The sequence below is a fragment of the Mobula birostris genome, chromosome 21, assembly GCF_030028105.1.
Source record: "Mobula birostris isolate sMobBir1 chromosome 21, sMobBir1.hap1, whole genome shotgun sequence".
In the NCBI taxonomy this organism is placed as follows: Eukaryota; Metazoa; Chordata; class Chondrichthyes; order Myliobatiformes; family Myliobatidae; genus Mobula; species Mobula birostris.
In genome coordinates this window covers 61909951-61936220 of record NC_092390.1, presented here as the reverse complement: position 1 = coordinate 61936220, position 26270 = coordinate 61909951, and the positions used below count along the sequence as shown (strand labels likewise).

General features: G+C 40.2%; 1 protein-coding gene across 1 annotated transcript in view; it reads left to right on the top strand.

The window, feature by feature from the left end:
- gfra1b (gdnf family receptor alpha 1b) overlaps positions 1 to 25112 on the top strand; it is a 283307-nt gene extending 258195 nt beyond the window's left edge. Inside the window, exons 7-9 of the mRNA XM_072239804.1 lie at positions 3198 to 3385; positions 17991 to 18044; positions 23659 to 25112. Coding sequence (XP_072095905.1) covers positions 3198 to 3385; positions 17991 to 18044; positions 23659 to 23832 — 416 coding nt within the window. The 3' untranslated portion in view covers positions 23833 to 25112. The remainder of the gene's footprint in view (positions 1 to 3197; positions 3386 to 17990; positions 18045 to 23658) is intronic.
- The last annotated feature ends 1158 nt before the right edge of the window (positions 25113 to 26270 follow it).

The window sequence follows — 26270 nt, the reverse complement described above, 5'->3', positions numbered from 1 at the left end:
GGACAATTTACAATGGCCAATTAACCTGCCCGCTCCACCTTCGGACTGTGGAAGGAAACCGCAGCACCTGAGGAAAACCTACATATTCCACAAGAAGGATCTGGAATGGCACCGGAATTGAACTCTGCACTTCAGGGTGCCCTGAGCTGTAATCGTCTGTTCTAACTGCTGCAATACCAAGGCGCCATTCAGTAAGAAACTGGCTGATCTTGCTTTAGCCTCAGTCCCACTTGTTTACCTGATCCTTACAATCCTTAAGCTTCTCTTTATCCAAAAATCTATTGATCCAGTCTTGAATATACTGACTTGTGCAGCCTCCACAGCTCTCTGGGATAAAGAATTCCAGGGATTTACAATCCTCTGAGAGAAGAAATTTCTTTTCTCCTCAATCTTAAAGATAGCTTTGTAGATTTTGCGGAAATATTTAATTATAAGAATATTAATATGTTGTGGCAGATTTGTGCATGTTTTTTCATCCTGTTCAATATATTGAAAATTATAGCAGCTGCAGATACGTATTTTTAAATTAATAAAAAGCACTGTTCATTCATTTTCTCCAATTGTACTTATTAAACTAGGATTTGTTCAGAACATAAATGCACACTTACATTTTCTTTATTAATTTAGATGGCTGTAAAATATATTAATCCAACTTTATGTAAAATTCTACATAACACTATAGTTATATGCAATTTCATTGGTGTTTAGATTCCCTCAAGGAAAACTAAGCTATAACTTGATTTTAAATCTTTTATACGAAAGGTTTTCTTGGATCAATTGGTAAATGAATCAAAGTTCAAAGTAAATTTTATTATCAAAGTACAGATATGTCACCATATACAACCCTGAGATTGATTATAATGTGTTTCTGGCCTGCCTAAAAAGGGGCTGTTCTGGTGCACCATATTGCTTTTCTCTAGGTGTGGGATGGGGTAGGACGTCCCTTGAGTTGGTGTTCCTGTCATGGTGGATATACAGGGCTGTACACGAGTACAGTGCATCATCATGTATTTCTGAACTATTTTAATGTATTCACTTTTTGACAATTTAGCCATTGCTGGAAAGAGCAGTATTCACTGTCCAAGCCTAATTGTTTTTGAAAAGGTAGTGATGAGTTGCCTTGCCTGAATTTCTTTTGTCCTTCTGGTGAGCCCAGGAAGGAGTTTGAGGATTTAGACTCACAAATGGTGATTGATTTTGAAGTCAGAATGGCAAACGACTTGAAAAGGAAGATGCACATGATTGTTTTTCCATGAGGGAGAAGCTCTTTCACTTTGTAGTCATGAAAGTCACGGATCTGGACGATGGGCAAGCAACTATAGTGCCCTTTGTCTATATCACATACTGCAGCCATTGTGGTAATGGAAAAAATAAATACTTATGATGGTGGATGGAGTACCAACCAAGCAGGCTGCTTTATCAGATGCCAATAGAATCCTACCTTACAATAGTTGGCTATTTGCCCACCAAGACTACATTGTCTATTAAACACCCATCCTCACTATTCTCTCTTTAGCCTCAACACATTATATACATGTCTTACATTGGCCAATTAGAATGTGCAAGGAAACTGGAGAAGAGAGAACATGCAAACTCTATACCTAAAATCAGAAACAAACCCAGGTCACTGAAGCTGTGAGATAGCAGCTCTACCAATTGACACTGACTGTTGCAATTGCACTCATCCATTCAAATGGAGGGTGTTCCATCACAATCTTGACATGCTTTATAGATGAGGAAAGACTTTGCGGTGTCTGAAGGCATGTGACTCACCAAATCATACCCTCCATCTTAATTAAGGTTCTCAGCTGGAAATGTCAACTATTTACTCATTTCCATTGATGCTGCCTGGCTTGCTGAGTTCCTTCAGCATTTTGTCTATGTTGCTCCAGCCTCTGACCTTTTTTTGTAGCCATAGTTATTTCTGGTTCATTAGAATTTCTTGTCAATGGTGATACTAATGCTTTGGTGGGGGACTCAGTGATGGCAATGCCATAGAAAATCAAAGAAAGGTCGCTAGATCCTTATTTGTTCGAGGTGGTCACTTCTTGGCAGCTTTGTGCAGAGGACTTACTTGTTGCTTACAGCCTACATATAATACGTGTTTAGATCTAGCTGCATGTACGTTAGGACTATTTCATTTGCTGGAGGGTTGCAAATGGAAATGAACACTGTCCCATCTCCCTGCACCCAGACCGTAGACCTCTATATTTCTCTAATCCATGTACGTTCCATTTACCTACACCCAGACCATAGCCCTCATACCTCTCTCATCCAAGTATGTCCCATCTCCCTACACCTAGGTCACAGCCTTCCAAGCTTCTTTCACCAAGTACGTCCCATCTATTTACACCCAGGCCATAGTCCTCCATATCCCTCTCATCCATGATCCTCTCCAAATCTCTCCTAATTGAAATCACATCTACCACTTATGCTGGCAGTTCATTCCACACTTGTACCACCCTCTAATGAAGAAATTCCCCCTCTAATGTCCCCTAAAAATTCATCTTTCACCTTCTATGGTAAGATTTTAACTGGATTTCTTGAATCTTTTCCCAGGCCTCTGGATTATTACTCCAGCTGCTTACCCACTACACAAATACATGCTTCCATTATCAGAAGGTTCATAGTTTTGATAATCAATTGTGCTGATTCCTTCAAGATGCCAATGTTGTTAGACAGAGAAATGATTGTCCTTTGATTATCTTTTCCTGATCATCTCCAGTGATGTGTTAGAAAACATGTATTGGGAAGTATCTTGTCTGACATGTCATCTGAAGGAGAAAATTACATGGGAATAGGGAATGCAAGAAAACACCAATATTGAGTCCTGAAGAAGTGCCTCGGCCTAAGACGTCGACTGTTTATTTATTTCCATAGAAGCTGCCTGACCTGCTGAGTTCCTCCTGCATTTTGTGTGTGTTGCTTTGGATTTCCACCATCTGCAGAATCTCTTGTGTTTATGAAACACCAATATTGACTCATTTTCTCATTTTTCTTTGTCAATTGATATTAGTCACATGTGATTTAGTGACTGAGTAAACACTTTTATATTCCAAATATCTGCCTTATATTTTTATTCGGATTCAATTTAAATAAATGGCATTCATATTAAAGAAATTAAAATAGGCTTTATTTTTCTTTTAAAACTTGTGTATTTATATTATGTTTTCAATATTCATTATTTTATTCTGCAGAAAATGCCATACTAGCATTTGGGAATGGCACTGATATGAACGTTTGGCAGTTAATTCCTCCTGTGCCAACTACAACCACAATCAAACAGAAGTACACTTCACAACCCAATACTGAGTCAGTGAGCCATGCTAATGAAATCAACTCAATCGATGATGAGAGTATTCTTTCTTTGTGTGCAAATTTACAGGTAAGAGATTACTGTTGCAAACCAGTCATTATCCATATGATTATCCAATGCAAACTTGTTAGTAAATTTTAGAAATACTTAATTACAGAATTCAGACAGGTTTATTATCACTGACCAATGACATGAACTTTGCTGTTTTGTGGCAGCAGTATAGTGCTAGACATAAAAAATTACTTTAAGTTACAATAATAAATAAATAATGCAAAAGGTAACGTTGAGGAGTTCGTGGACTATTTAAAAATCTGATGGCAGAGAGAAAGGAGCTGTTCCTAAAACATTGAATGTGGATCTTCAGGTTCCTGTACCTCTTCCCTGATGGTAGTATTGAGAAGAGCGCATGTCCTGGAAGGTCGTTATCATTAAGTTGCATCTGGAATTTCCAGTTGGTGGACGATTTCCCTCCACGCCGCTCTGACGTGTTGGGAAATCATGTGCTCGGCAGGTTCCAGCAGTGATTTGCCTTTGCCGACTGCCGGGTGAGATCACCAGCTCCGGCAGTGGATGACCAGGACGTCTAAGTGCCTTGTCGTTCTCTTAGCGCTCCACAAACGCCTGCTGGCCTGCCTTCTTGACCGTTGGACCATTAATCCGTCTCCTCCGCTCCATCTGCCAGGGCCCGACTTCACATGCTGGGATAGGCAAATCCCCTACCTCACCGAGGGTCGAGGACCCGTTGGCTACCCTCACCTGGTTTGGCCCGTCTGCCGAGACGGTTTACCGGGGTGTGGCCGCTGCGCATGCTACAGCTACTTGGAGCCACAGGTGAGAGCTGAGTGCCAGGTGGGGACCAAAGGTGGACAAGTCCCCTGAAAAAGGGCACGGCAGGCCCCCCCACCAGAGGTGCTACCCCTCCCTAGACAGCATATACACCCCATCCTGGAAGGTGAGGATCCTTAATGATGGATGCCACCTTTTCTAAAATGGCATCCTTGCATCTCCCTCTTAAACTTCTGAAGGGCTAACATAAGACATTCAGTAACATTTCAACTTGCTTGAACATATCTAATCACCAATAATTCTGGCAAAGTAGCCAAAATTACTAAACTGCAAAAGCAGAACTTCCTGGTGCCTAAACATTTCAATTCCGATTCCCATTCCCATTCCAATGTGTTGGTCCATGGACTCCTCATATGCCAAGATGAAGCCACCTTCTGAATGGAGAAGCAACACCTTATATTCCATTTGGGTAGCCTCCAAACTGATGACATGAATATCGATTTCTCCTTCCTGTAAAAAAATCCTCCCCTTCTACCCTTCTTTTCCTCACTTTGGCCTCTTCCCTCTTCTCATTTGTCTATCACTTCCCAATGAGTCCCCTCTTCATTCCCTTTCTCCCATGGTCCACTTTCCTCTCTTATTAGATTCCTTCCTCTCCAGCCCTTTATCTTTCCCACCCACCTGGCTTCACCAATCACCGTCCAACTGTTCTCCTTCCCCTCCCCCACCTTTTTATTCTGCAGTCTTCACCCTTCCTTTCCAGTCCTGAAGAAAGGCCTCACATGAAACGTTGACTGTTTATTCATTTCCATCGATGCTGCCAAACCTGCTGAGTTCCTCTAGTATTTTTTGCACTGCAATAAGTAGTTGCTGGCTTAATTGTTTTGTGTTTCTGTTCTATGTTATGATCAAAAGGAGAATTGTTGCATGGTTATTGTGATGTCCAAGGACCTAATAATTTGCTGAAGCTAGCCTGTTGTTCACTGTGACTTATTCTGGGACTTGAAGCCTGATTAAGTAAAAACATTTGCCTTTCCATATACTCAAAAAAGAATTTAGCCACATTGCCCACACTCATCATGTGTTCAGAATAAAACTGTTCTTTAATAATAAAGAACAGTTTAAGTGGTTTAAGTGCCACCAGGTAAAAGTCAGGTTCTTGAAATGAGAAAGATTTAACAAAGACATATGGCAAAGTGCATTATTTGTTCTGCATTCAGAATGGAATATTTATACACAATTTATATTCAGTTATATTTGACTTGAAGTATAAATATCAGTACCCACTTGTTTCCTAAAAAGAAACATAATAAATAATAATATAGGTATATAATGGAATTGAAAATGCAAGTGAAAGAAAAACATTTTGTATTAAATATCCATCAAATCACACATGCAAATACATGCACTGAAATATTGATAGCATTTTTCCAAGTGGTAAATGTTCAGAGAGAAGAACCTTATCACCTAGAGTGAATATAAATTATTCTTAAGGTTATTTTTAAATCATTGAGCAAACAGAAGGAGGATTTGTCTAGCTTTATTCTTTCAAATAAACTTTCTAGTTCCAACCTCATTAATTCAATAATTTATACTTTTGCAAAGTCTCAGATGGAGAAAGCCTATACCATTAATTGGAAGTCATGAGCAAAGAAAAAGGCAAAGGCACAGTCAATGATAGAAGAGTGAAGTACAAGAGTTCAATGTTCAAAGTAAATTTATTCTCAAAGTACATATCTGTCACCGTATACAACCGTGAGGTTCATTTTCTAGCAGTAACACAGCAGAATCAATGGAAGACCTCACCCAACAGGAGAGAACAAACAAACCAATATGCAAAAGACAATAAACTCTGCAAATACAAAAAAAGAAATAAAATAATGATCCTAATTAGGATTTTCTGATCCTGGTGACACAGGCAGTCAATTTACTCTCTACCATGTATCTACAGAAGTCTGTCAAAGTTTTAGATGTCATGCTGAAACTTTGTAAACTCTTAAGGGTTTCCTATGGTTACTGATGCCTGACATACTATGTACAGCCCATACATGAAACTGAACATTGGGGAAACATGTCGAACGGATGGGCTTGGAAGTCCCAGCTGATGCAGGGATCTTTTGCTGGGTGGAAACAACTCATTTCCACCTACCTTCTTTCCCCACCAACCAGGGTCTGGGTTGAGCTGCCCTGAACTGTTTTGTGCACTTTATGTAGTCCTGTGTAGGTCTGTAGTCTAGTGTAGTTTTTGTGTTATTTTACGTAGTCTAGTGTAACCTTGCGTTGTCTCACTTAGTCTAGTGTAGTTTTGTGTTGTTTCATGTAGCACCATGGTCCTGGAGGAATGTTGTTTTGTTTTTACTGTGTACTGTGCCAGCAGCTTATGGTCAAAATGACAATAAAAAGTGACTTGACTGGGGGTCACTACCCCTTCTCTCCCCATAATCAGGGGCTGGATTGAGCCATGCAAAGCCGGTGGAGGGGGGGTGGGTTGGGTCGGGGTCACTACACCTTCTCTCCCCACTAATTGGGGTTAGATTGAGCTGAGCAGAGCTGGGGGTGGGGGGGATAAGGTTAAAGCAGACTCACCAACTCACTCACTGAGTCATGAGGCCAGCTAGCAGACATTCTTCCCACTCCTGCTTGCTGTTTCTATCATCTTCTCCCACACATTGTTTTTGTTCATTTCTGGCATGTCAACAGTATAGTTTATGAGCAGTTCTCAGTAACTGAATCCTGTTGTAACCTGGGGATTGCCTGTATGGTCCTTCAGGGAAGGAAATCTGCTGTCCTAGGCCAGTATATCCTTTATGTTATTTCAGAATCCACTTATGCAGTTAATTCTCAATCGCCTCTTCATTTCAGAGGCCATTAGAGATAGACAATTAATACCAACCTCCAACAACAACAGTCATATCTGTTGAATGTGGTGAAGTGTTTTGAGAGGTTGGTGTTGAAACATATCAACTCCTGCCTGAGAACCAACTTGGAATCACTCCAATTTGCTTACTGGCACAACTGGTACCATTTCATCAGATTTTCACTCAACCCTGGAACATCTGGACAGCAACAATTTATACATCAGGATGCTCTTTATCAACAACTGCTTGACATTCAAACCTATCATCCCCTCAAAAATAATCAATAAGCTTTAAGACATTGGCCTCAATAGCTCCTTATGCAATTGGATTCTCAATTTCCACACTTGCAGACCCCAGTCAATTTAGATTGGCAACAAAATCTTTTCCACAATCTCCATCAGCACAGGTGAACCATGAGACTGTCTGCTTTCCCCGCTGCTCTACTCACTTTATACTTATGACTGCGTGGCTAAGCACAGCTCCAATGCCATATTTAAGATTGCAGATGACACCACTGTCATTACCCGAATCAAAGGTGCTGATGAATCAACATACAGGGGGGAGATTGAAAATCTGGCTGAGTGGTACCACAACAACAACCTCCTACTCAATGTCAGCAAGATCAAGGGTCTGATTATTGACTTTAGGAAAAGGATAGCGCTTGACATCAAGGCAGCATTTGACTGAGTATGGCATCAAGGTGCGTTAGAATGGGAATTAGGAGGAAAGCCCTCTGCTGGTTGGAATCATACCTGACACAAAGGAAGATGGTGTGGTGTTGGAGGTCAATCATCTCATCCTCAGGACATCACTGCAGGAATTCCTCAGGGAAGTGTCTTAGGAACAACCATCTTCTGGTGCTTCATCAAAGACCTTCCTTCCATCATAAGGTCAGAAGTGGGGGTGCTCGCAGATGACTGCACAATGTTCTGCACCATTCGTGACTCCTCAGATAGTGAAGCAACTCATACCCAAACGCAGCAGGACCTGCACAATATCCAGGCTTGGGCTGACATGTGGCAAGTAACATTCGAGCCACGCAAGTGCCAGGCAATGGCCATCTCCAACAAGAGAGGTAACCATCATCCCTTGACATTCAATGGTATCACTATCACTGAATCCCCTACTATCAACATCCCGGGAGTTACCACTGACAGGAAACTGAACTGGTCTAGCCATATAAACACCATGGCTACCAGAGCAGGTCAAAGGCTAGGAATCCTGCGACATGTAACTCACCTCCTGACTCCCCAAAGTCTGTCTATCATCTACAAGGCTCAGATCAGGAGTGTAATGGAATACTCACCACTCGTCGGGATGAGTGCAGTTCCAACAACACTCAAGAAGCTTGACGCCATCCAATACAAGGCAGCCCACTTGATTAGTACCCCTTCCACAACCATCCAATCCCTTCACCATTGACGAATAGTGTGTACTATCTTCAAGGTGCACTGCAACAACACACCAAAGGCAGCACCTTCCAGAGCCACGACCACTACCATCTAGGAGGTCAAGACCAGCAGATACCCGGGAACACCACCACTTGGAAAAGCCCCTGCAACTCAGTCACCATCCAGATGGAAACATATCATCATTTCTCCATTGTCACTGGGTCAAAATCATGGAATTCCCTCCCTGACAGCACCGTAGGTATATCTGTGCTTCAGGGACTGCAGTGGTTCAGGAAGCTAGCTCATCATCACCTTCTCAAGGGCAATTAGAGATGGGCAATAAATGCTGGCTTAGCTGATCATGCCCTCATCCTGTAAATGAATAAATAAAAAAAAACAAAGATCCATGAGCTTGTCCTCCTTGGAGAATGAGAGGTGGAGAAAGTCAGCAACTTTAGATTACTCGGTGTTATCACTTCAGTGGATCTGTCCTGGGCCCAGCACGTAACTGCCATTATAAAGGAAGCATGGTAGCTCTCCTACTTCCTTAGAAATTTGCGTAGGTTCACCATGATATCTAAAACTTTGACAAACTTCTATGGGTGTGTGCCTATTGACTGGCTGAATCAGAGCCTGATATGGAAACACCAATATCCTTGAATGGAAAATACTACAAAAAGTAGTGGATACGGCCCAGTCCATCATGAGTAAAGACACCCTGCCTCCACCATTGAGCACATCTACACGGAGCATTGAGCCCCTCCGCCCAAGTCATGCTCTCTTCTCACTGCTGCCGTTAGGAAGAAGTACAGAGCCTCAGAACTTGCACCACCAGATTAAGGAACTGTTATTACCCCTCAAGCATGAGGCTCTTAAACCAAAGGGAATAACTTCACTCAACTTCACTTCCGCCTTCATTGAAAAGTTCCCACAACCTATGGACTCACTTTCAAGAACTCTTCATCTCATGTTCTCGATACTTATTGCTTATTTATTTACTTGTTTGCTTGTTTACTATTTTATTTTGTTCTTTTTCTATTTGCACAGCTTGTTGTCTTTTGCACACTAGTTGTCTGCCCTGTTGCTACAGTCTTTCATTGATTCTGTTATGGTTATTGGATTTAGTGAGTATTCCTGCGAGGAAGTGAATCGCAAGGTTGTACATGGTGACATATATGTACCCGGATAATAAATGTACTTCAAACAACGTATCAAAGTGGAGAATGAAATGCTGTAAGGTAGATTCTTGACGTAGAAGAGCACTGTATGAAGCAAATTTGCAGGTAAATGAGACAAGCATGTATAGCTATGTATACTGCAAAACCCAGTTAACAATTCATCTTCAAGTCTGATCTTCAGAGCATTCCCACCAATACTGCTGCCCAGTAAGAGTGAGTGCTAATAGGAAAGTAAAGGAAAAGAAAAAGTATGCCTCTTCTTATAGCTACCAAGAGAACAAGTAAGAACATTTGTTTCTCTCTGCAATGAGCTTGTCAAAGGATGGAGTACTTTGTCACAGAGTGCATGAACAGGGGATATTGCAGTTTTTATGGTAACAAAAACAAGGAAAAATAGGAACTAATGGGAGAAAACTGGGCAGTAAATTATTTTTGGACATTCTTTGCAAAGGTCAAGTGGAGACAAAATAGGACCACTTTTATCTCCTGGGCCGAAGCCTGGTGGATCACTGTAAGTTTCTAAAGACCAGCAGGCTTTTAATTTGTGGCTGAAAATGACAGTTGCCAGAAGATGGAGGAAAGTAAAAAAGTCTGTCCTTCACCATGGGCCCAGCAATCATCTCCTGCCAGGTGTGCTGAACTATTGCCCGGTTTCACCATCCTCCCAGTGGGGAGGTATGGATCGGTGCCTATCACACAAAGAATGAATGCCAAGAGGTGTTCTGCATTGTTACACAAGTGAAATTGAGTGAGTGAGTGAGTGAGTTATTAGCTTGGTCTCCAGTTCTCTTGACTGCCTGTTCTTATAGACTTGCAAGGAATGAACAGGAAGATGTTCCAAGTTCACCTGCAAGGATTCCCCTCACATAGAGGTCAGGTGGTATGACACCCTTGCAAAGGTTTTGTGCTTGATGACGTCTCTGTGTGCTAGGGAATGTAGGAGTAGCAAAGAGAACAAGAACGAAACTATCCTCCAGTTTCAACTTGCCCCTTCCCTCTCTATGACAATTATCAGTGTAATATTCCATTCCGAAAGGTACTTACATACTTGCAGTTGCAGGACTATTTGCCACATGGATTTCTTCCATGCTGACACAAAGCAATTTGCAAGCAAGGAGCAGTGTTGTGGTATGGCAAATTGATGCTCCACTTTATAGAGAACATCAACAATCACCCTATTTGTCTGCTGCACAGACAGCAAAAACAATGGCTAAAAATAACTATGTGTTCATTCAAACAATGAGAGCTTGATTTAACACTTCTGATAACTCCTGGCAGCTCTCTTTCCCACTGAAATAATTACTAAAAATATTAAACGTAATCGAATATTTGTAGCACATTACTCACCATGGAATCAGTCCACCCACTTTGCACTAAGCAGGCAGATTAAAGAGTAAGGTGTGATGTTAATATAATCAGGAAAGTCTCTTATAAACGCGGTGAATCCTGTGATATTAATCTCAAGGTGGCAGCCTTGTTCAATTACAATTGTAATACTGATGTCTGGAATCAAAGGCCTCAAATTCTCACAAAAATTTGCATTTATATAGTGCCTTAAAACAATAAAATGTTCCAATATACTGCACAGGGGGTTTATCAGGCAATTGTTGACAATAGGGGAACTAATGGGACATTACAGCAGATTTGAAGGATTATCTTGGGCAGAAGAAGGCAAGTAGCAGGGTGGAAATTCCAGAACTCAGGACAAATGAAGGTGAGATGATTTAAATGAGGTATGCTATTGAGACCAGAAATGAAAATAATGTTGCAGATAGTTCAGTATTTTTGGACTAGGGATGTTTTAGATTGGGGAGGGATGGTTATGGAGGGAATAGAAAAAGCATGAGAAAGTTAAAATTGAGTCATTGATTAAAAGGTAGATAAGCTAGGTCAGTGATCCTGTGGTGATGGGTGAATATGACTGTGCAGGCTATAATACAAGCTGCAGAATTTGTGATGTTATCATATTTATGGAGAGTAGAAAATTGAAGAATAATGTACAAAAGCTAGTAAGTTATTATAAACACATATAAAATATTAGTGCAGTCACAGCCATCGTACTGTATCCAGTTCTGTGCACTACAGTTTACCAAGGCCTTTGATATGTTGTGCGACCTTTGGAAGGAAGTTACAAGAATGCTTCCAGAGATGAGGGATTACAGTCACATGAAGATAACAGGAGAAGTGGATTTGTTGTTGAAGGTTGAAGACCAAGTGGTTTGATAATCATAAGAGATATGGGAGGAAAAGTAAAAGGAAACTAATTTTCAGTGGTCATTGACATGAGACCACATATTGGAAAGGATTGGCAAAACTATCAAAGACTACTCAAGGAAATTCTATATTAGAAAATTAGTAAATTTGGTAAATTATTTTTTTATTGTAACACATAACAAAAATTCTTTTGCATGCTACCCTTACAGATAATTTCATCACATTAATGCATCAAAGTTTTACAAGGGCAAAGCAACAACAGAATGCAGAATAAAGTGTTACCATCACAGAGAAAGTGCAGTGTGTTGTGTGTTTAATATTTTGTAATAATTGAGTAGTATTGTAAATATATTGTTTGATTAAGCATTTTTGTTATATATTGCAGTGTGGATTATATGTAAAAGTACATAAATCGTAAATGTCATCACATCACGAAGTGATATGTGCACAGCTCGTTTAGAAGTGAAATAACAAAGTATACAAGTTATCCCGGTCTCCGCTTGCTTTTATTTCAATTAGTTTTTATATTTTGGAGTTACAAATCATAACTCAGTGCAAGCAGACAATAAAATGCAAGGATCGTAATGTGATAGATTGTAAAGTCAAGAGTACGCCTATTGTACAAGAAGTGCATTCAATAGTCTCATCAAATGAAGTGGAAGTTGTCCTTGAGCCTGGCAGTATGTGCCTTCAGGCTTTTGTATGTTTTTGCCTGATGATCAGGACAAAATATAGAATGTCTTGAGTAGGTGGAATCTTTGACTATGCAGTTGCTTTACTGAGGCAGCAAGAACTATTGACAGTCTCCATGAGTAGAGGCTGGCTTTTGTCATGTCCACAACACCACGGTTTCTTATAGTCTTGGGCAGCACAATTGCCACACAAAGTTGTGATGCATCCATAAGGGATACTCCCTCCTGTGCATCTATCAAAATTGTTGTGTTGCAAATTTCTGTAGGCCCTGGGGAAGTAGAGGTGCTGCATTTGGAATCCATTGTCTCATAGGCAGGCAGAAACAACTTTGGGAGAACCAATCAAAAGGGAACTGAGGAAGTACTTTAGGATGATGAGTGGGGAGAGTGTGAATAACCAGGTTGTTCTGTGCAGAAGCTGTTAGGGTCAGTTAGTCTCCTTCCCTGCTACACTACTCCAGGAGTCTATGCTGAAGAGTATTTAATATAGTTTGCAATACTGATTGTTGTGATTTTAGCACATGCTCAGAGATATCTAAAAAATACTTCTTAAATATCAAGTGATTGAAATTAGGTCATCAACCCTATTTGGGAGGAACTAATGAGGTATGGACTGCATTAGTTATTCTGCTGTAGGTAACTGAAGCCTCACCCTTTTCCAGCGAGCTACGCCACTGAGTTGAGTGGCATGTAAAGTGGAGGCAGTCTGATGGCAAATACAGGTGCATTATAGAAGAGGTATCACCAGATGCTAATAACTTTAAGTATTTTTGTAGCCCCTTTTAGAACAGCTAGTCAGGATTTAAAAATGCAGGAGCAACTGATGTGACATAAGAAATTACACATATTTCTTCCAGGCAATGATTTGTATTAGTATTTATTGAAGTTTTGTACATCTAAAAATTATCGGATGTCTTTTCTAAGGTGGATGTGGCTTCAACTAAAGATATATATAGCATGGTTAAGTTCAACTCAAGCAAATGTTGATTGATATTTTTCCACAAATTATAACAAATCATGATGTATTTGCAATGTGCATAATCTACAAGGCGAGTATAGAGTGGGTGATCCTCCTCATCTTCCTCTGAGTTTCCCACGTGGATAGAAGCCAGTTCTCATTCACTTGTACTTTGCATCAAGAAATGGCTGAAGTTAATGGATGGGACAAGGGTTATGAACCCTGCCAACATGCAATAATATCATTGAAACTTGTGTTCCACAACTCTCTGTGTTCCAACCACATCCATAAACTAGCATCTGCTTGAAGCAAAAATGTCCTGATATGTCCTGCTCATAAAATGCATGATATTCCGATCAAAGTGATAGAATGATGTATTGACAACCCTGTTCATCAATAACCTCCTGCGTTTGGGTTCTTCCAGGATGAGGTAACCCAGAACTCATAATAGCTTTGGCCTAAACAGTAGTGATTCAAATTGTGGGGCGAGAATGACTGTCCTTAATATTGATTTAGCATTTAACTAAGTGTGCAATCAAGAAGCCCAAATAAAAGTTAAGTCGATTCACAATCAAAAACTCTCTGCAAGCTAGAGTCATTTTGCTTAGTACAGAGCAAAATATTTCTATTTATTAGGTAGCAGCCATCTTTTTGTATTATATCAGTGCAGGAATTTTCCAAGGAGTATTTTTAGTGTGATCATTTGTAGCCACATTAATAATAACCTTCCCACTGTGATAGGATTGGAAGGAGGGTGAAGAGAGAAAAGTTTAAAGGGAACATGGGGGGGGGGGGTGCTTCTTCACACAGAGAGTGGTGGGAGTGTGGAATGAGCTGCCAGATGAAGTGGTAAATGCGGGCTCACTTTTAACATTTAAGAAAAACTTGGACAGGTACATGGATGAGAGGTGTATGGAGGGATATGGTCCAGGTGCAGGTCAGTGGGACTTGGCAGAAAAATGGTTCGGCACAGCCAAGAAGGGCCAAAAGGCCTGTTTCCGTGCTGTAATGTTCTATGGTTCTATGTTTCTAATGGAAGACAAAGAAATGGCAGATGAACTGAATTAAGTATTTTGCATCAGTCATCAATGTGGAAGACACTAGCAGTATGGTAGAAGTTTCAGCTTTCAAGGGCCATAAAGTGTGTGAAGTAACTACTACTAGGGAGAAAGTTCTTGGGAAACTGAAATGTCTGAAGGTAGATAAGTCGCCTGGCCCAGATGGTGTACACTCCAGGGTTCTGAAAGAGGTGGCTGAAGAGATTGTGGAAGCATTAGTAGTGATCTTTTAAGAACAACTAGATTCTGGAATGGTTCTGGAAGAGTAGAAAATTGCAAATGTCATTTCACTCTTCAAGAAGGGAGACAGGCAGAAGAAAGGAAATTATAGGCCAGTTAGTCTGACCTCAGTGGTTGGGAGGATGTTGGAGTCAATTGTTAAGGATGTGGTTTCGATGAACTTGGAGGCAGATGATAAAATAGGCTGCAGTCTGCATGGTTTCTGCAAGGGAAAATCTTACCTGACAAATCTGTTGTGGTTCTTTGAAGAAATAACAAGTAGGATAGACAAAGGAGAATCGGTTGATGTTGTGTACTTGGATTTTCAGAAGGCCTTTGACAAGGTGCCACACATGAGGCTGCTTAACAAGCTATGAGTCCATGGTCTTACAGGAGAGATTCTAGCATGGATAAAGCAGTGGTTGATTGACAGGAGGCAAAGAGTGGGAATAAAGGGAGTCTTTTCTAGTTGGCTGCCAGTGACTAGTGGTGTCCAACGGGAGTCTGTGTCAGGACCGATTCTTCTTATGTTATATGTCAACGATTTGGATGATGGAATTGATGGCTTTGTTGCAAAATTTGCAGACAATGTGAAGATAGGTGGAGGGGCAGGTAGTTCTGATGAAATAGAGAGGCTACAGAAGGATTTAGGCAGATTAGGAGGATCGGCAAAGAAGTGGAAGATGGAATACAGAGTATTGGAAAGTGTATGGTCATGCACTTTCTTAGAAGAAATGAAAGGGTTGACTATTTTCTAAATGTAGAAAAAATACAAAAATTGGAGGCACAAGGAATTTGGGAGTCCTTGTGCAGGATTCCCTGAAGGTTAATTTGCATGTTGAGTCTGTGGTGAGGAGGGTAAATATGATCTCAGTATTCATTTGCAGAGGACTAGAATATAAAAGCAATGATGCAATGCTGAAACTTTATAAAGCTCTTGGAGTATTGCAGACATCCCACCTCTCCCGGAAGTTCCGGGAGTCTCCCGCAAATTAATAGGGGCTCCCTGATGCCCGCAAATTATATACAATGTTCTGGAAATTGATTTTTTTTGAGAGCGAGCGTGAGAGCGAGCGCAAGAGCAAGAAAGCAAGCATGAGAGAGAGAGAGAGAGAGAGAGAGAGCGAGAGCAAGAGCAAGAGTGAGAGAGTTCCAAAAAAACTCAGAGTGGCAGAGTGTTCCAAAAAAAGAAAAAATAAAACGTGCGTCACCCCAGGCTACACTAAAGTGTATCCCTGCCTAATAGGGGTCAACATAATGACAGTGTTGCTCGCTGCACTGTTTGCAACAGTGACTTTTCTATTGCCCATGGTGGGTTAAGACTGTAAAAGACATGTTGAGGTGAGTTTAACAGGTGTCATTCGTTCATTAGCATAGCTAACGTTATTTAAACTAGCTGACCAGCTGCTAAGGAGCTACTCTATTGCAGACATCCCACCTCTCCCGGAAGTCTCCTGCAAATTGATGGTGCTACCTCCCTGAAATGAGTTTTTGCAGGGTGGGATGTCTGGTATTGTGAGCAGATTTGGGCTCCTTATCTTAGAAGGGATGTGCTGAAACTGGAGAGGTTCAATAGAGACTCACAGAAATGATTCCAGAATTACATAGCTTGTTATATGAAGAGAATTTGATGGCTCTGGGCCTGTATTCAGTAGAACTTAGAAGAATGAGGGGTGACCTCATTGGAAACCATTGAATGGTGAAAGGCCTTGATAGAATGGATGTGGAGGGGAGGTTTCCTCTGGTGAGGGGATCTAGGACCAAAGGATACAGCCTCAGAGTAGAGGGGTGTTGTTTAGGATGAAGCTGAGGAGGAATTTCTATCTGAGGAATTCATTGCCACAGGCAGCTGTGGAGGCCAAGTCTTTAAGCCAGAGGTTGATAGATTCTTGATGTTGAGGGCATGAAGGGATAAGGGGGGAAGGCAGAAGATAGGGGCTGAGGGAAAAAATGGATCAGCCATGACAACCCAATGGGCCAAATGCCCAATGCCCTAATTCTGCTCCTATATCTCATGGTCTTATGATCTTCAATAGGTGGCCTGCTGGCTGATGCGGCTCTGTGGGCCAGAAAGGCCTGTTCCGCACTGCATTTCTGAATAAATACATAAATTTAAAAGAGATCTTTGGGGAAAGTTTGAAATACAGAGAGTGGTGGCTGGATTGGGCTGCCAGAAGAGGCACCAAAAGCAGATACAGTATCACTTGGTAATTAGGGAATAACTGTTAGTCCTTCCAACTAATTCTTACTTAAAGAATTATTGAGACAATTCTAGAAGTAATAGAACCAATCTGGATTGAGGGAGTGGCCTGAGATGATGACATGTATTCTTCCACTTACCATACTGTACATTTCTTTAGAGATATTCCATTTGCCACAAAAGAACAAATAGGAGAGAATTAGTTCATCAAAAAACTCATCTATAACTTATCTATAATTGTAATGCCCTGAATGTGTGCATATCTGTCTAAATGAGTGAGAACAGGCCAATGCCTGTGTTCTGCAGTAGTCAATCGTACATCACTTTCAGAGAGGAAAGAAAAAACAGAAAATAGTCCAGTTTAGTCTCTCTTTTAAGAGCTCATTAACTGCATGAAGTCCTCTAGGTGTGAAGACAATATCGTTGCTCTGAACTTAATTACTCTACCAGGTTCTTTCAACATACTTACCAAGCTCTGATGCAATCCCAGCACTGCCCAGCCAACACAGATTAAATCAGCCAGACTCAACACTCCCAACAGAGTTAATTAAAAGTAAGCACAGCCTTGTGGAATAAGGCCTGGGCTTTGCAAATCCAAATCTTTTGTCCATCAGTGGTTCCAAATCAGAATCTGGTTACTTATCACTGATATATTGTATGTTGTGAAATTTGTTGTTTTGTGACAGCATTACAGTGCAAGACAGAAAACAATTACAACAAGTTACAATAGCAATAAAATAAATCAATAATGCAAAGAGGAGTGGTGAGGTAGTGTTCATGGACCATTCAGAAATCTGATGGAAATCTGAAGAAGCTGATCTTAAAATGTTGAGTGTGCTTCTTTAGGTTCCTATATCTTCTCTTCAGGCCTCACAACTTCTTTTCCTGACCATTGCATTGAGCCTAAGCTCCACATTTGTGTCTCTGTCACCTGTTCTCACCAACTTCAATAGATTTGAGGGTTCTTTGACCTCAGTGGGTTTATGTATTATCATCACCCAGTTCCCCAAAGACTGTTTTCGCCCAGGTTTTGGGACAGTATCCTGTCTCTTCAACTTCAGCTGTCAATATACTTTGTTTATCTGCCTTATGCTAATTTTTTCCCATGTTCTTTACTCAGGCACAGAGACTACGCTCTAATGTATCGGTTGCCCAAGACTTCTGCATTACAGAGGTAAACAATTAATAAGGAATTCACAACAAACTTATTTTTTAAGCACAATAATTGTGCCTGGACTTAGAATGAGTAGTTTGAATTCTTACAAAATGCAGTGTCACGCTTGGATTTAATTTAAAAGCATTTTGAACAAGTACTAGGAAACAGATCTATGTTTTTACAGTCTTAAGAAATCGTAACATAAATTTAAAAGGAAAGATAAGTGTTCATACTAAGAATAACAAATATAATAACAATCATGTTAATGAACACAAGGTTTACAAATTGCAATGGATCATAAAGAATTGGACTTGATGTAAAAGTGTTCCATTGAATCAAGTCACCTTAACTCATCCTCCACATTGAATCGATAACTGTAGTGTTCAGTAAATTAGCCTGTAAATAGAATTATTTAACTAGACCATAACATTCAGTTTAGGCTTCACTGGAGATTATGGCAGGGTCTAGTTAACGTTAGTAGACTCTGTTTCTCAGCCACAGTCATCTAGAATATATCAGCTCTTTAGCACTACAATACAGCCAGCAAGGAGAGGTGGGGCTGGATTGAGGCAGTCATCTAACATCAGAATGGGCAGGAATTACGGAGATTACAAACATACAATCAGTGGCAACATTATTAAGTACAGGAGGTACTAATAAAATGGCTGCTGAATGTATGTTCATGGTCTTCTGCCCATCCATTTCAAGGTTCGACATGTTGTGGGTTCAGAGATGCTCTTCTGCAAACCACTGTTGCAACACATGGTTATTTGAGTTACTGTTGTCGTCCTATCAGCCTGGCCATTCTCCTTTGACCTCTCTCATTAAGAAGGGACTTTTGCCTACACAACTGCTGCTCACTGGATTCTGTTTTTTTTTTGTTTTTTTGCACCATTCTCTGTAAACTCTTGGCATTATTCTGTTTGAAAATTCCAGGAGATCAGCAGTTTCTGAGATACTCAAACCACCCCATCTGTTACCAAAAATCATTCCACAGTCAAAGTTACTTAGATTACATTTCTTCACCATTCTGCTGTTTGGGCTGAACAGTAGCTGAACTTCTTGACCATGTCTGCGTGTTCTTATGCATTGAGTTGCTGCCACATGATTGGCTGATTAGATATTTGCATTAACAAGCAAGTGTACAAGAGAATACATTGTCCACTGAGTGTTGGTCTGGATTCAAAAACATCAGAGTTGTTGGAGGGAAATGTTAGATGCTGAGAAATGTTCAGCAGGAGACAAGTAATGATGTCAAATAGTGTGGTAAACTCAATCACAGGGATCAGGAAGGTTAACAGGTCAACCAGCAGCTGTTGACAGACTACTCCTGATTTCAGAGACTGCCAACAATACCGGAAAAGCTCATAGCTGTTTGATTCAGGTGTTCTTGGGAAGCAAGCTTGGCCAGCATTATAAGAGAAATACAATTAAAACCACAACTTCATTAATTACCTGAATTTCGGAGCAGGTTAATTGACTAGACTTATACTCGTTGGAATTTAGAAGATTGAGGGGGGATCTTATTGAAACGTATAAAATCCTAAAGAGATTGGATAGGCTAGATGTAGGAAGATTGTTCCCGATGTTGGGGAAGCCCAGAACGAGGGGTCACAGTCTGAGGATAAAGGGGAAGCCTTTTAGGACCGAGATTAGGAAAAACTTCTTCACACAGAGAATGGTGAATCTGTGGAATTCTCTGCCACAGGAAACAGTTGAGGCCAGTTCATTGGCTATGTTTAAGAGGGAGTTAGATATGGCCCTTGTGGCTAAGGGGATCAGGGGATATGGAGAGAAGGCAGGTACAGGGTTCTGAGTTGGATGATCAGCCATGATCATACTGAATGGTGGTGCAGGCTCGAAGGGCCGAATGGCCTACTCCTGCACCAATTTTCTAGATTTCTATGTTTCTATGCCACCTTTCACATTAGCTGCCCTTGAAACCAGAAGTGAATTGGAGGGAGGTTGGGCGTTTGTATTTAAACCTTGTCACCCTGCAGCCACTCCTTATCTGCCTACCGCACACCAACTCCCCATCCATTCCGTGATCATGTATAGGCATAGACTAAAGGGACTTAATATTATTAATATAATTTGGTGCATTTTCTGCTGACAGAAAATGACTAAAAACATTGTGTCCCCAAGAATATTTTAATAACCGTACTTGTGTGTATTTGTTAAAAGTTTAAATTCTTTACATATGCAGATATTTCTCTAGCTGTTTGTTAAGGGAGTTAATCAATATTGAATTAAGTAGGATTGATGGAATGTTATTTCTCACAACCAACTGCACTGTGGGAAAATTGTACTTCTAATCCTGAATTTAGTTTGAGGTTTGCCACTGTTAAATTCATGTTCTGTTGTCTTACAGTCATTGGTTAATTTAAATACCTATGAATTTCAACAAAGTAACTCACAATTCTTTTGACCCGAATGAAAGTAGTGTTCATATTTCCTGACATGGTACGAGGAAGGCTGTTCAGCTCACTGAGTATGTGCCAACATTAGAGTATTCCTACGTTTAATTCCCACTGTTACTTCTCTGAAACCTTGTTCCTCCTACATACTCATTAACTCCCCCAGTTTTTCTGCCGTCCACCTACTCCAAGGCAATTTATGTTCACCAATGAATCTGCCAGCACATCTTTTGGAATGTGAGCACTCCAACTCCACACATGGAAAACACGCCAGGTCTGGATCAAGCCCAGGTCAGTGGAGCAGTTCAGCAGCAGCACCAATTGGATGCACCACCATCGTGCTGTCAACTTAGAACAACATAACTGTAACATATTTTCATAAGAGTATCAACAATGTGGGATTGTACAAACACATCTTCTAAATTAGAAGCTTTTCCATATGGAATATAGATTTTATGTTGGAGTCAAAGAGCACTACAGCACAGAATGAGGCCCTTCAGCCCATCTAATCTGTGCAATGAGATTTTCTGCCTAGTCTCATCTACCTGCACCTGGACCTCAGCCCTTTGTACGTCTCTCATCCATATATCTATCCAAACTTCTGTTAAGTGTTATAAATGTACCTGCATCTACAGCTGATTCCACCCTCTGAATGAAGAAGTCTCTCCTCAGGTTTGCCTTAAAAATTTCACCTTTCACCATTAACCTCTGAATTATATTTCTAGAATCCCAAAATCCATATATTCACGTTATCTAAATTTCACCCTTCATAATTTTATACCTCTCTACAGAATCTTCCTCATTCTCCTGTGCTCCAGAGAATAAGGTCCTAATTGATTCAACCTATCCCTATAATTAAGGTCCCTAAGTCCTAAGAACATCCATGTAAATTTTCTCTCTACTCTTTCCAGCTTATTAATACTTTTCCTGTAGATAGGTCACCAGTAGTGCACACAGTACTCTAAATTTGACCTAAGCAACATCATATCCAACTTCCTCTCCTGTATACAAATACCAATTTATGAAGGCCAATGTGTCAAAAGCTTTCTTTACAACCCTATTTATCTATGATGCCATTTTCAAGGAATTATGCCTATGACAAATAAATCTAATCTTTATCTTTCATGGATCTCTATTCCCAGATCCAATTATTCTACCATTATCCTCAGTGACCTAAGATTCACATGATCTCCCTGGTTTGTCCTCCCAAAATGCAAACACCTCACACCTGTCTACATTAAACTCCATCTCCCATTTTTTTTCAGTCCATTTTCCTGCTGCAAGCTTTGATAGCCTTCCTTGGTGTCCACTACACCCCTAATCTTGGAGTCATCTGCTAATTTGCTGATCCAGTTTACCATATTATCATTTAAATCCTCATAAAGAATTCCTTAAAGGTTAATTTGCAGGTTGAGTCAGTGTTGAGGAAGGCAAATCCAATATTAGCATTCATTTCAAGAGGACTAGAATATAATAGCAAGGTCGTAATGCTGCGGCTTTATAAGGCATTGGTGAGGCCTCATTTGGTGTATTGTGAGGAGTCCTGGGCCCCTTATTCAAGAAAGGATGTGCAGACATTGGAAAGGGTTCAGCGGAGATATACGAGAATGATTTTAAGAATGAAAGGCTTATCATATGAGGAGCCATTGATGCCTTTGGTCCTTTACTTGCTGGAATTTAGAAGAATGAGGGAGGATCTCATTGAAACCTATCAAATGTTTAAAGGACAAGATAGAGTGGATGATTCCTATTGTGAGAGAGTCTAGGACAGCTTCATGATAGAGGGACAGAAATGTAGAACAGAGATTAGAAGGAATTTCTTTAGCCAGAGGGTGGTGAATCTATGGCATTCATTATCACAGGCAGCTGTGAAGGCCTCGTCATTGGGTTTAATTAAGGCAGAGGTTGATACGTTCAAGACTGGTCAGGATGTGAAAGGTTACAGGGAGAAGACAAGAATATGGGTTTGAGAGGAAAATGTATGGGCTATTTTTGAATGGCGGAGCAGACACTATGCACTGAATGGCCTAATTCTGCTCCTTTGTCTACTGGTCTACATCGTTAATATAAATGATAAATGACAATGGACCCAGCAGTGATCCCTGCAGCACACCACTTGTCATAGCCCTCCAATCAGAGAGACAACCATTTACTACCACTCTCTGGTTTCACCCACCAAGCCAAAGTTGAATCCAACTGATGTTGCGATGGTGAAATTAGACATTCTATGAGACGTTCTAATGGAAATATCATATTCTAGGCTTTGTGTCATCAAAATTTAACCTGAAGGACTGAAGGAATAGTGGCAAGGTGGCTGCATGTTTAATAGGAAACGAAAGGTGGATACAAGTTTATTTTCAGATCAGATGGAAGAGTGCAAGGTTTCCCATAGGGTCAGTGGTGGCAATTTTATTTTTCATAAATTATGTTAAAGATCTCCTCCAAGAGGAGCACAACCTTGTCATGGTTTGGAGGCTTGCGTGCCTCTATCACCCATAGAGCTATATTGACAGGATCCAGGGCCTTGTGCTTTGACACTTGGTAGGGTCATCCATACCAAACAGGTCAAAGGGTAGAATTCAGACTAAGAATGGTCTACCAGTCTCTAGGTTTGGGGGTTCAGCTCAGATCTAACAACTTTGACTAGTCAACAAATAATTGTTACAGAAACAGCAATGAAGAATCCTGTTGAAGGGTCTTGGCCCGAAACGTCAACTGTACTCTTTTCCATAGATGCTGCCTGGCCTACTGAGTTCCTCCAGCAGTTTGTGTGTGTTGCTTGGATTTCCAGCATCTGCAGATTTCCTCTTGTTACATTTGTGTGCAACAGTATGGACAAACAGAGATGGAAGACCTTCATTGCTGCCCTAAGTGCCAGCATAACAGGCAGTTGGTATATTAAGGATTTGGGTATGTGAGGCATTAGTCTTAAGTTTGCCAATAATGATAAAGTAACATTAAATGTATCAGGAAATAAAACAGAAAATGCTGGAGAACAGGCAAGGCAGCATCTGTGGAAGGTGAAGCAGAGTTAACTGGTCAACGATCTTTTATCATTTGCGCAACAGTGCAATTCTTACATTCCTTTGTAGATGTAACATTTAAGCTCCAATATTCTGGGTATTCGTATATTCCTGTGCAATACTGATATGCTTAGGAAGTGCCCCTTTGCATTCATTGATAGAACTTACTTTTGAAATTTTAATTATTTTCAGACACAGAGCTCCACTGCAAACAATAAGGAGATTTCTGCAATACAATCCAAAGAACAGACATCTGAAGGGACTTCATCTACAATCAGTCGAGAGGGCCACATCAGTACAGTGTTGTGGGTGATCACTATTTCACATTCAACTTTCATTTGCTTCTACTCAACAGAAACATTGTAGTTTCATACATGGACCTGTACAAAATCTATTTCCTGTCCATTTTATTTTTCAAAAATGCTAGTTCTAGAGACAATGTGGAGATATCCTGCTGAATCGAATTCGTTGTAACTAGTTGAGGCAGGGAAAATGCGAGCTTCTCGTCAATTATGGGCTACTTTATGCAATCCTACATTCCAAACAAAAAATCTAGTGGGCATCATGGACCAGGGTTTAACCACAGCTGCACTTTCTTTTGACCTAGCCTTAAGCTTGGAAGCGGCGTATGTTGAATCCTGGGTCCATTGTCTATACAACTGCTTCATTGAATCTGACAATTTAGGTAGAGCACAGCAGAGAATTTCTTTTGGCAATTGTTTTATTCAACTTACCATTTCAGCTGAAGAGTGGGAAGATATCCTGTTTTATTTTAAACATCAATTATTAGTTGGATTGCATCAGATATTTTGATCTTTATGAAATGCACAAATTTCCTGTAATGTTTATGTAAATTGTCTGCTGTCAAAACTAAAAAAATACATGACCCATGTCACAATCCTTTGTGAAAATCTGGGTTTTCTTTTGCCAGGAACTGAAATCTGTGATGTGCTTAAAATTCTTTAAAACAGTGATATTTACAAAATTGAGGATTTATTTTAAAGCTAGCCTTAGTAAATGGAAGTTTGTTTTCCTTTAAGTTTATGTTAATAACTATAAGCAGTTAGTGAACAGCATTATCACAGATAAAACATCCATTAATGTACTAAAGTGTTCACTCTGATACTTCTGCTCTACAGTAATTCTGTCAGTAACCAGCAACCTTTTGGCTGACTTGTGGTTAAACAACCGCAGTTTTGTCTGGAAACTGTTATAAATCAAATATCCAAATTTGATAGCTAATTGGAAGAATAGAAGGAAGAGTTATTTAGCTAACTTGATAGCTAATTGGAAGAACAGAGGGAAGCTGTTACTAACAGTGACACTGAAAATTGTGGAAACTATCTGTCACATTTTACAATGGAGCATTAAAACATATCTACGCATCAAAATTATTACTTCTTGTCTGTTTACATAATCTATACATCTGAGACTATAAATTGTCTAAAGAAAATTATTCTAAATTCCATTCATCATCAGTGGACTGTCATTTTGTACACTATATTCAGCCACTATGCAAGAGAAACATAGCAACCAAGGTGAAATCTCTGCATAAAAGGTCCTCAATTACTTTATTAAAATGCACATATAATCTTTTAAATGTTTTTGGATACTCGTGCTGGGTGATAGGTTATATTGTTGTAAATCCAAGCATTCATTAATCAATTATATCATTTTATTACTTACTTTCGAGGAAGTAATTGTATGTTGAAAATTTAATTTAGGATAAAGCATTGAGACAAGCTTGTGCAAATATTGACAAAGATAAAGCAATAGAATTTGAACCTTGCTCCTTACAATAAAATATCGTACAGTCTTTTTATTCCCAAACATAAAACAATTCAACAACTGAACTATGGTGGAGTACTTAGAGTATCAAGGCTCTATGACAAGAGTCACACTGTAGGTCAACTGACTGTCAGGGAACTTGAAAGTTCAAAGTAAATTTATTATCTAAGTACACACGCGTCACTGCATACAACCCTGAGGTTCACCTTCTTGCGGGCATACTCAACAAATCCGATAACCATAATAGAATCAATGAGAGACCGCACCAACAGGGTGGGAAACCTGGGTGCAAATACAAAAAGAAAGAAAATAAAGAATAGAGAAATAAGCAATAAATCTTGAGAACAGGAAAAAAAGAGCTCTTGAAAGTGAGTTTCAGTGTCTTCTCAATATTTCTGTCATACTGTCCATCATAAGGACCATTAAGTCAAACAGTCAAACAAGGCAGCAGTGGGTGGAACACAGGTATGGAAGAACCAGGCAGAAATCTACTATCATGAACCTTCAAATTCCACTGGAGAAAGTCAGACTGAAGAGAAGCAGGATGCTGGTATCTGTGCCAGATAGCCAATCAGGGATCCCAGGTGCTGCTTGGAGTAAGCTGACAGTGCTTTATGCAGCTCCTTCACCTGCAGAGTGACACACAGCGGCGGGAATTGGTGCTGCAATAACATTATACTAACCACTATACTATATGCCACCCCTTACTTAGCTAAAGATTTATTCAATGGAGTTTTCTACCATAGGTATAGATACATATGAGGAACACGTGGTCAGATATGTCAGTGTTTGTAATGGTTATTCTGGAATGACATTAAAATGGTGGACTATCAATTGTCCGCATGATTATATCACAAGATATAATCTTGTGGCAGAGGCCCATTCATATCTAACTATGCATTATTAGGCATCCATTAGTCTTGTGAGACCATGGATTTGCGCCTTGGAAGGTTTCCAGGGCGCAGGCCTGGGCAAGGTTGTATGGAAGACCGGCAATTGCCCATGCTGAAAGTCTC